General features: G+C 42.2%; 1 protein-coding gene across 1 annotated transcript in view; it reads right to left on the reverse strand.

The window, feature by feature from the left end:
- The window catches only part of fam135b (family with sequence similarity 135 member B), a gene marked incomplete at both ends in the record, with an annotated part of 65,188 nt that overhangs the window by 29,343 nt on the left and 23,539 nt on the right, over positions 1 to 12,306 (reverse strand). Inside the window, 3 exons of the mRNA XM_080442600.1 lie at positions 4,474 to 4,600; positions 8,600 to 8,773; positions 9,164 to 9,234. Of these exons, the coding sequence (XP_080298726.1) occupies positions 4,474 to 4,600; positions 8,600 to 8,773; positions 9,164 to 9,234 (372 nt within the window). The remainder of the gene's footprint in view (positions 1 to 4,473; positions 4,601 to 8,599; positions 8,774 to 9,163; positions 9,235 to 12,306) is intronic.

Consider the following 12,306-nt stretch of genomic DNA (forward strand, 5'->3'; position numbering starts at 1 on the left):
GCAAACCAAACACATCCTCGAGTTTAAAAGTACCAGTGGAGCAGAATAAAGACTGGCGGTACATTGCATCCCACCTTCTCTGTGAGAGGCTAGCGCTGCAATTCAGCTGATATCACTGGAAAGCGCAACGTGCTATTTTGCAACAACAACACAAACGGGGCTTATAAGGAAATGCCACGGTGTTAAAGGGAAAGTGCTGAAAACGTACTTTGGCCGCAGGTAAAAAAAGAAAGGCTCTAAATAAATAAAGGTAGGAGAGACCACAGACCGCTTGTGTACAGGTTTCACCTGCAGCTACAGTATGTGGTACGTGGCGATACAGAGGAGAACTCATTACTGTGATCAAACGGCGCTCTCCCGCCTGGCAAAACGCAGCGCTTATTAAAGTGCCCGGTCGGGGGTTCAGTGTAAAAAAAAAAAACCTCAGCGAGGGCGGGGGGGACGGGGGGGGGGGGCAACCCGGGCTCTCGTTAAGATTTACAGCGTAGTCTGTGACGTGCACGGGACGGAGGGAGAGAGATACACGTGATAGACATGAGAGCGAGGGGGCGGGGGAGGGAGGAGTGGAACCGGGCCGACCAACCAGACGCTTTACAACCCGTCACCAGCGTGCCGTACAGGAAACGATGGAGAGACAGCCAGAAGGGAAGTGGGATGAGAGAGGCACGTCGTTATGGCTGGCCCCCGTTGGCCATTGCACAGTGCACAGCAGCACACAGCCATTATGGTGAGGTTTGCACCTCTGGATACGTGGCCACGTTGATGCCCTGGAGTCAGTCAGCGCACATGTGACCAAGGCTATTACTGTATGAAGAAGGAATAGAAGCTTTCTGCGCCTGGCATGAGCCAGTTGAAGCACTTGGGAGGCAAGCTCAAGCTGAAAAGCCGGAAGCTATGATGGAATGCATTGAAGTCAATGGGTTCAGGGATATAAAAGAAGACATATCACACACAATGTTTTCTGATTGCTTGTTTTTGGATGTGCACATTCAACGCTGTCTCACTCCCAAAAGGCATATTGTGACTTATTGACCAAACATCAACATGTGACTTGAAGAGGGGGCCAAAAAAAATCACATGTTGACTTTTGGGGGAAATATGATTTGCGATTCTGTCCCTATATCGGGACATAACTCGGACGGCACTGAGTCGGCTCAAGCAGACTTCACAACGCTGGCTCAAGTCCGTTTGAGACAGCGTGCCTCTGTCGTTTTAACAGTTTTTTTGTCAGACAGTCAAAAACGCTGAGAACTGGACTTCCGCATTCTTGGAGTGTGGAAATCTCGAAAACTCAACATGTGCCTTATTTGCCCCCCCTTCAAGTCAAATGTTGACGTTTGGTCAATAAGACACAATATGACTTTTTGGGGTGAGACACTGTTGGCACACTACATTACTGTATATAATTGTATTGAGGTATCTAAAGAGCACAGTGAGTTTCTGTCATCGTGAGTATTGGTTGGACAGGCTGTCAATAATTGACAGTCTCACGATAACAGCCCATACTCAGAAACTGACTCTGTGCTCTTTAGATACCTGAATACAATTATATAGTATGCACATAAAAATAACAAGACAGCAGTGTGTCTTCTTTTATTGTCGTTAATGGATAATTTGACAAAGGGCGCAATCATTCAGAAATTGTCCACCTAGCTCTCATTGACTTCAGTGCATTCCAACAAACGTTTGGCTCCAGTTTTGCCTCCGGTTTGCCTCCCTCCAGTGCAATCAATCTGCCAGCTGGAATCGTCAGACCAAGAAAGTGACGTACAGTGCTGTGCGTGCCCTTTGCTTCTTTACGCATAGCTTTGTGACACCGGGTATGTGCCCTTAAAGGAACAGTTCACCAAAAAAATACTTACAGTATTTCCTATCAATTACACATCTCATGAAGCCTTGAATTCATGGAGATTTATTTTGTTTAAGCCAATAAGCCAATAATTTGATGACATTGTGGCTTCTCAGTAGGAGATTCAATTGCAGGTCAATTGAGTCTCCTACCAGAGACTGCCGGTCATCAAATTATTGGCTTAGGAATGTGACAAAAACAAAAATATCTCCATGAATTCAATGCTTCATGGGGTGTGTAATTGATAGAAAATAAGTCATTTTTTGGGTGAACTACTCCTTTTAGTCAGCCTGCGCGTAACTCGCTGGCCTGGCCCAATGAGCTCCAGAACGTGGCAGTAAAACGAGGTGTCAGGCGAGAAAGAGACGTGAGACGACCAGGCCGTCATAACAGATGAGGAGTGCTATCACTCCCAGATGTTTAGACTGCATGTGTTCTACATGTGCCTGGGCACGTGAGTTACTCATATAGGCTCTATGTGCAGCAGCCATATTGTAAAGAAATTGGGCCTCTTCCTTACTTCCTTGACAGGTCTTTTTGGTTCCATTTGTACACTCTCAGACCCACACCCGTAAGGGGCCCTTTGGAACCCCCTCAAGGAACCATGAGGGTACCTGGACCACACTTTGAGACCCACTGGTGTAGCAGTGTTTCCAGTGAGCCAACATGCACAATATCAGCACCCTGACTCGTTTGACCTGAATGGAACAGAGCCTTAATTTAGTATAATTGGTAAGGAAGTAAGGAAGAGGTCAAATTCTTTTCCAATAATGGCTGCTGTGCTTAGAGCCTAATACCAATCTCTATGCCAGCCTTCCGGAACTGTCTTCAACCACTTAAAGGATGACTTCACCCATTTTCAACCTTTCTTCATATAATTGGTCACGTTAATAAAAATTGTGTTTGGAAAGAAATCCTGAAAACGATTATGTCACTGCAGGTGGGTTTCTGAAGTGTACACAGCTCTCCTGTGAGACACAGACCGGGTCGATTTTTTTTCCCATGAGCATTAGTGAGGACAAATTACATGAAGATAGGTTGAAAATGGCTGAAGTCGTCCATTGATCCCTAGAACAGATATGTCATCATACGATGAATAGCAAAATTAGCCTACCTACAAGCTCACAACACGTCACATTGTGAGCTTGTAGATATTGATATTTTGAAAAATAATAGGTCCACCAGGATGAAAGTGTCTGGGGCTCCACTGCATAGTGCATCGTATCTGACAAATATTTGTTGGGTACCCAGTGTGCAAGAGGGAGGCAGGTGCAGGATTTGTAGTCCCTGTGTCCCTGAGACCCTATACTGCTTCTGGATGACACTGAATCAGCCTGCTTCCCCTCAGCTATAAGAGCACAGAGATGTTGGCAGATTTACATGGATTGTGCTTTATTATAATAAGAACAAGAAGCAGCCACCGTTGAGGGAAGCAGGCCGATGACACTGGGTCACTGTGAGCTGCAGTCTGTGTTTGGAACTCTTGATCTGGGACGAGTAGGGGTGTCAAAATATCTCCTGATTTGTCTTTCTAAAAAAAAATCCATTTTAGTGTCAGAATGTTCGGAAGATTGTGTGGCTTGTGACGGCTGGGTCTAATATTTAGTTCAGTGACCATGGGGCTAGAGAATTGTTCAGAAGCTGTGGTCTTGGCTACAGTTATGCACAGAGCCTTTTCAAGGGCTTTTTGGGGAGAAATGCAACTGACTCACAGCTGATGCTTGTTCTGCAGGCCTCCTTGACCTACTTTAATGTAAAGTCCAGCAAGAAGCAATGATAATACTTTGCATTTCTGCGTGAACTTAATAGATATCCAAGACTGGATCAAAGGATTTACAAGCAACCCTCTCTGGTATCATGGTAAAGTGCTTCAGAAAATAAAGTTTATTAAACGTATTATTAACTCAGACTCCACCACAGCGAACTGAAGATGATTGGCAATGTTGATAGTTGATAATTGGAAAAACGTAAAATGTAGTCATATCGTTATCATAAGCCCAACATCATGTATTGCAGTGGTTCTCAACCTGTGGGTCAGGACCCCCAGGGGGTCCCCACATTATTATAAAAAATTTTGGGGGGGGTCCCCAGATGACAGTGAAGTGACAATTTAAGGACTTTTAAGACCTTTTTAATACCTAAAAAAAAGGCGAGGAAAGGTCATAACACAAAAGAAATAACACCACTACTGCATCAAAAGTAATCCACAAACTACTAATACTATAAAAACTGGTCAAACATTGGCCAAATTGTCAAATAATATAAGAAAGAGGCAAAAATTGTGAAAATAGCCGATCTACAAGCTTGTGAGCTTGTAGATCGGCTATTTTCACTACATTTATCTGTGGAACCGAGTCAAACTAGGCCTAAATGTAATTCCTCAACTCCTACATTCCAAGTGCTTGTTAAGGTGGGTGGTCCCCAGTTCAAATATGATTCTTTTGGGGGGTCCCCAGTTCAAATACGATTCTTTGGGGGGGTCCCCACTTCAAATATGATTATTTTGAGGGTTCCCCAGTTCAAATATGATTATTATGGGGGGTTGCGGCCTGAAAAGGTTGAGAACCACTGATGTATTGTATTGTGACATTGGTGACAGCCCTATAGGAATGAGTGACATGTACCTCAGAGATGACAGGCTTGCAGTAACCGGCTCCGAACATAAGGTTCTCTACAGACATGGCAGATGGCTCGCTCCCACCTTCTGGAGAGCCCTTCCCTAGCCATGAGCCCTTCCCAGTGCGTGCAAAGCTGCAAGGTGGGAAAAACAAAAGAGGAGCATACAGAGAAACACACACCATAAAGTGAGAAGGAGAGGGACAGGACAGAGACAGACTGGCACACCAAGACCATGCAGAGAGATGCTGTACAGTGGTGGAAAAAAAGTACTCAGATGTTTTACTCTAGTAAAAGAAGCAATACCACAATGTAGACATACTCTGTTATTATAAGTAAAAGGCCTGTATTAAATGTTTTACTTAAGTAAAAGTAAAAAACTATTGGCATGAAAAAAAGTACCAACAGTAAAAGTACTCTATATGCAAAATTCAATTTCACACATTTTTTAAAGCTTTCAAAATCGTTCGAAAATTGCCAAACTACAAGCTCACAACGCATCGCAATGTGACGCATTGAGAGCTTGTACATCTGCTATTTTCAAATAGCAGTAGAATAAAATAGCATATAAGTGGTTAACATATGTTTTGTAATAATAATCTAAATCTGCAAAGTAGTAACTAAAGTTTAGTAAATAATTGTAGTGGAATAAAAAGTGGTAGTGGAGTGGAAGTATTGAAAAACGTGAGCTAAAAGTACCTCGAAATTGTACTTGAGTACATAATGCACTTAGTTACTTTCCTGACACCTGACACTGTCTAACATAATCAATCAAGCCCTGCTGTAATCTTCATAATGAATGACCAAGCATTTACTTTAAGGTACTTCTTCTGCCAGGTGGATACATCAGATAATTGTTTGGCTCTCTATATTGTTTAAGCAGCAGGCCGACAAACTCTTAATTCAAGCTGCCAAACCCTCTAGTAAGAAGCTGCCAGCGCGGCAGCAGACACAGTAAAATGTTTGGTGCAATGCAAATGGTTATTCATGGTCCACAAGGATTGCTGGTACTGCTGGTTTTCTATCCCAGTTGGTTGCCAGAGTGGGGTCCGGGGACCAAGGTTATAATAGTTTTGGATATTTCATGTTAGTTTAGTTTTAGTTTGTTTTGACTTTTTTTCCTTCTAATTCAGTTAGTTCTAATTAGTTACTAGAGCGTTTTCTTTTTTTGAAAATGCTAATAGTTTGAGTTTTTTATACTTTCGGTTATTTGTCAGGTGCAGGATTGAAAAGGGCCAGAGTAAGTGCAGGCTATTGTGTAATAAAAACGGTGGTGCTGCAGCTGGTATAAAGCTGGTACAGCTAAATAAATAAATTAGATTTCATATCATCCCAAAAAGCTTATAAATTGACAAAAACGAAAACTAAGGGCATTTTGTCTATAATTTCAGCTTGTTTTAGTTAGTTTTATAAACACACAATACAGTTTCAGTTTATCTATTTTTATTCTCGTTTCCATTCATTTCAGTTAATGAAAATGTTTTCGTTGCCGGGGACACCCAGGAGTCCTTGAGGAGGTTAATATTGCATCCAAATCAGTTTAACCACCATATGTTATACTTAATTTTGCGACATTTCCAGAAAATATTGAAGAATTGTGAAAATCTTTGAGATATTTTAAAATGTTCTCTCATGAGGTCCCTGGCAAAAGATGTTTTCAGATGGGTGGTCCGTGGGGGACCACTGGTCTATCCAACCAGGGAGTTGTGCCCCTATAGGACCTGGGACACCAGCAGGTCAATGAAGTTCCTGGTTGTATAGAAATCCAGAAGCACTAGGGGTCTCCATGGACCAGGCTAAAGAATAAGCTGCCGTAATGCTGGATAGCAAATTTCCCATACGTTTCATTCATATTAATATTAAAGCAACCCCCACCCCCACACACACACACGCACGGTCCTTGACCTGAAAAGGTTTGAGAACCACTGAGAAATGGTCAGGAAAATGTTTGACCATCTGAAAACACAAGGCCAAAGATCACAGGGGGGTGGGGGGGGGGGGCGGCAGGACCTTTGGGGGGGGGCTGTGATCTTTGGCGCCTCCTCGGGGGGTTCTGCACCCTAGGTTGAGAACCACTTTATTAAAGGACCATATCGTCGCTGTTGGGAAGAAACCTTAACCTGACTCCGGCGTTATTGAGTTCACATTAAGTTCATAATACAGCCTCCATCTAGGAACGCTCAGATATTGGAGTTTACGCCGACCCGTGCCCGGTCGAACCAGCAGCAGCAGCAGCTATACGGGCGTGATCTTGGCGAGACCGGGTGTGACGCCATCGAGAAGCGCCTATTGTATTGTAGTTCTTTCACTATTCAGCATGGCCGTTTACCACCAACCACAACACTACAAGTTGCGCAGCTACTACACGTCATGTAGACACGCCAATATGATTGGTTGGAGTTAGCACGCCCAGACGGTGATAGACAGACCTTCCCATCCAATCACCTGCCAAGTAGCTTGAAAAAAGGGACCGCCGTCTTGCAGCGGTTGGGCTACCGAGGCCCCAGATGGAAGTAGGCTGTGAAACAAAATGTGTGAAGCAAAGCTTCTTCCATCTGGCGGAGTTAGGTTGCAAAAACCTCTTATTAGTTTTATTATACATATTTTAACTTTGTGTTTTTTTTTTGTAAATTAACGCCCTACTGCGTTTCGAGCTTGTAGAACTGCTACTTTTCCTGTTTTTGAATTTTAATCCTGAAAAGAAACTGTTTTGGACATACTTATGAGGTTAATTTCCACCCAACAGAGACGATATACTGTAGTCTGGCATTTTTAGCGTCCGCCACTCATGGTAATTAAAGCACGGATTGATTTGATAAGTCTAGCCAAAACATATTCCCTAGAGAAGACTGATGAACGAAAATGCTGAACAAAATTCAAAAGTGAATGACTTCTCATCCCACGCAATGATGTTTAGCCATCACTGACTCAATTATTCAGGTCATTTACATAATGTTTTAATGACTATGGGAGTATTAGAACGTAAAATGACTGCACTTGTTCACTGTTCACTTTATTGCCACTATTGCAGCCACTGTGTGTGTGACTGGACTATTTATTAGACATATTTGCTACAGGTACATATAGAATCATTGTCTCAAAAATCTATAGTTGTGGAGAAGCTATTTTATTTAATTTTCTATTTATTGATTTTTTAAAACGTTTTAAACGTTAACTTCGCTATTATATTTTATTCATATTACTATGTATTATTGTATTAATATTTGTTTTGCAACGATTCCACAGCCTGCAGCTGTATTTTAAGTGCATATGATAAATGAAAGGTAAACGGTATGGGAAATATAAAATTAAAGCCGTTATTGGAACAAATTGTCTACTGTATGTTTATGGATGATATTACAGTATTCAAACCTTGAATTGACAATGGCTTGTTTTGATAACAATATGGTCCTTTAATAACCCTGCAGGTGTAGTCCACCCCACTGGTTCTCAACGTGGGGTCCAGGGACCCCCAGGGGTCCTGTAGAACGTTCCAAGGGGTCCCCAGAAATGAATGATAGATAGGAGTCAAATGAACCCGTACGGGGTATGTAACTCAGAGTGTGCAAATGGAACTAAATGGACCATTGGCTTACAAGTCTGTAACTTGCGCACTCTCAGAGTTAAATTAACAGATTTTACAAAGTCCATTAGGGTCCCAGAGATCTTATCAAAGGTCTGTGGCCCTAATGCATTGGTTCTCAAAGTGGGGCCCGGGGACCCCCAGGGGTCCTTGGGGGGGGGGACCCGGGGGTCCCCAGCAAAATGTGTTTATACAGCGTCACAATAATTTCAACCACTTTAACCATATTTTATGCTTTGGCTATTCAAAAATAGCAGATTTACAAGCTCATAGCGCGGCACCGAGTGCCACGCTACGAGCTTGTAGATCTGCTATTTTTGAAAAATCGTGAAAAATGTGTGCAAATCTTTGAGTATATATGTCTTTGTTCAACTCAAATCATTGCTTCTAGGGGTCCCTGGAACAAATAATTTTTAGACGGGGGTCCGCGGCCAAATACATATCATTTTGGGGGTCCCTGACATGAAAAAGTTTGAAAACCACTGCCCTAATGCATATCAAACGGGGGGTCCTTGAAATGAAAAAAACATTGAGAATCACGGGTCGTATACCTGATTAGCGGCTGGTGTAAGGCAATCAGTGAGGCATGGATGGAGATGGAGATTACAGACAGGTGGAAGTAGTCGAACATGACAGGGACGTGGTGATGGAGACCTCTCCGCGGGTGGAAGTGAAGGCCCAGGGTTCGACTGCTGATCAGCGGGACGGTCGCTATCTCCGCCAGCCTGGGTTAACAGGAGAGAGAGTGAGAGCAGGGATTAAAGCAAAAAATATATATCTCACGACTGAAAAATAACTTTAATCCATGTGAGAGATCGGGTGATTTAAACGATCATAAAGTGAGTCCCACAAATCTATTGTAATGGTTAACTAAACAGAACAGGCTAAACAGAACAAGGCAACTAGCTTCTGTACACAGCCAGAAGACTGACAAATCATCAATGTGATCATTTACTTGTGAAGAAGTGACGCTTACTACATGTATCAATGCAGGACTCAGTGAGGTATGCAATGCGCTACAGCCCTCATTTTGTTGCTGTCGAGCAGAAACCTTGTATCTCCATATTTGGATGGATGCACACATTTTAAACTCCAGAAACGAGGACAAAACTTACTGCTGCTCATTGTCAGTGAAATGCAGGTCCAGCTTCAGCTGAAAGTCCACCTCACTCATGGCCTCCTCGACCTGTATGAAAACAACAACACAGAATTGCAATTTACAATTGAGGCATTTAGCAGACACTCTCCTCCAGGGCAACTTACGAGTGCGAGATCATATAAAATGTCATGAACCCATTTTTTGTCTGCTCGGTCTGTGTCTCAGAGGAGGGCTGTGGACAGTTCAGAATCCCGCCTACCACTGACATCCAAGCTGATAGAAACCGCAGGCTTTCTATTCCTGGAAAGTTACAATGCTAAAAAAAAAGCACCATTGTTCTTGTGTTAATAAAAAAATAAAAATAAAAATAATCTTGTCGTAACAGCCTTACGATGATGTCACTGGTAGGCGGGTTTCTGAACTGTCCACCAGCCCTTCTATGAGACACAGACAGAGTAGATATTTTTTTTACCATTTTATCATGAGCATTAGTGAGGACCATTTACAGTATATGAAAGTAGGTTGAAAATGGGTGAAGTCGTCCTTTAACACAGTGCTATGAATGTATATATATCCATATGTATGCCTCCCCCCCCCTCCCCCCCGGTCATTCATTTTTATGGCCCGTGGGGATATGTTTCTGGTCAGACTGAATTAAATATGCATATCCTTTTGGGAATATGTTCAATATTTATGTGTCATGATATCGTGATTTAACAATTTAATAAAACATTTACAGTGTGTAAATCCCATTATAACCCTGCATGGTGTGGGAACATTTGTCAAAAGAATTGTCAAAAATCGCAATCTCTAAAGTAGCACATCTACTAGCTAGCTCACAACATGTTGTGATGCAACCCGTTGTGAGCCTCAAAAACATAATCGTCTCTGTTGGATGGAAACCTCATTATGTCCAAAACTGTCACTTTTCAGGATTCAAATAAAAAAATAGCAAAAGGAGCAGGTCGACAATTTGGAAATGCACCGCTTCGCGCAGCATTTCGAGCTTGTGGATCTGCTACTTTTGATGCTTTTTGTGTGACGCTGTAGTATGAACAAGTAGAGCGTTAATTTACAAAAAAAACACAAAAAGTTAGAATGAGATAGGAGGTTTCTGCCCGAGAACAGCGATATACATAGGGCTTAAATGGTTAAGAAAATACCCCCCTATGTTTCTTTTACAAACCGAACCCTGCTCATTATCTCTGAGCAGACACAAGCACAATACAGGAGCAGCCATATACCGTTTCCGTCAACGTATTGATATGGTGCATTGAGTAAAGCAACACATGTGGGACCCGCACAGCTTGGAAACAGAGGTCTATTTTTATCTGTCCAATCTGTAGGCTGAGAGGAGCTGATAACCTCTGGAAGGTTAATGACAAGGAGCCTCGGGGAACGGGCATGACGGCTGAAATCAGATAGGCCCACATTTAATGAAATTGTCTAAAGCATGCGGTTTCCCACACAACCCTTTCTGGATAGTGGGGGGGGGGCCCACACTCGGAAATCTCGAAAAGCGTTTGCAAACCCGGTGAACCCACCCATCATCGTGTTATGTGGTCAGATGGGTGGGCCGATTAATGATCAATCGATCGACTGTGTTACAGCTCAGATCAATGGACCCAAATGTAGTATACTCTAAGTTCCTATCTATCAGGACACATCACAATGAAAACTATTTTTTTTCAAGGTTTTAAAGAAAAAATAATACAATAAAAATGACGTGTTTCCTTTTTTCTTTTACAAGAATCAACTGGCAGGAGGCAGGTAAGTTACAGTATTTCACAGGAAAAACACAGACATAACAATACAGAGCACAGCCATATTGTGACAAACAGACAACTGAAATGACTCACCTAGGTAAAATAACATTTAAAACAATACAATAAAACAATAAAAGAGGCAATTAAAAAGGGGGCTACACCTCAAAGCAGTAACAGCAATTGGTAAAATGGCTTCCGTGGTGTAATCTTTAAAAGGAGCCTTGGGGATGGCTGACGGATGAAATCAGACTACATTATAATTAAACTTTCTAAAGGTTTAATTTCACCGTATGCCAAGAGTGGGGATCGGCGTCATCTGAGAACGCACGCTCTGAACGCACAGCGTGGGGGTGTTGGTGACATTTTGCAGCACACTGTGACAGTCATTATTTCAGACGTGATGTCAAAACATGAGCAATACTGTGGCTTTGATACGGACGATTAACCACTTAAACCCCATACATGGTTGAGCGGAGTCCCTTTGTTTTCTGTTATGGTGGAGGGAAAACTTTCACAGAAAATCGCAGATCGACAAGCTTGTCGATCTGCGACTTTCTGTGAAAGCTTTCCATCCACAATACAGATGCACGGGGTTTAAGTGGTTAATTTATATCTGGGAAGAAAAATAAGCTTCCGCACACTGGATCATGCTCCAAAGCTTAAACGTTTTATTTTGGTTCCTTTTAACACCATTATTGGACGTCCAATAATGGTGTAAAAAGGAACCAAAATAAAACGTTTATGATCCAGTGTGCAGACCTTATTTTTCTTTATGGATCCTGACCTCGGCCAAGCACCTGGTTTTTAGTGAGTGGATGTGCGTGCTTTATTGTTCTCTTCTGTCATTTATATCTGGGCCCACCGGAATTGCCTCTCACCCCCCACTTTACTTGAGTGTTTTGATACTTCTACTCCACTACATCTTAGAGGCAAATATGGTACCTTTTTACTCCACTTTAGTTATTTTGACAGCTTTAATTACTAGTACTTTGAAGATTTTTTGTAGACATACATTAACCATTTAGAAGCCCTATTTTATATGTCGGCTATTAGAAAATAGCCAATCTAAGCTCGCAATGCATGGCATTGTGACCCATTGTAGATCTTGTAGGTCTGTTATAAACCTGCTTCTTTCTTTCTTTTAAGTTTGACACATACAAATACATTAATATTTGGTACAGTAAGTACTTACTGTAAGTCAAATGTTGAATACAGGCCTTTTACTCTTTTCTTTTAGTAATTTTATATTGTGGTTCTGCAACTCTTACTTGATCAATCTGGTGAGCGGTGGCTCCTGAGTGGAGTGAGTATAGACTCAGTGGATTGGACGGGGTCGCATGGGGGTCATGCTTGCCCACGGTGGGACCACTGTACTGAAGACACTTCATCAATA

This window comes from Gymnoscopelus braueri, assembly GCF_963280865.1.
Source record: "Gymnoscopelus braueri genome assembly, chromosome: 11".
Taxonomy (NCBI): Eukaryota; Metazoa; Chordata; class Actinopteri; order Myctophiformes; family Myctophidae; genus Gymnoscopelus; species Gymnoscopelus braueri.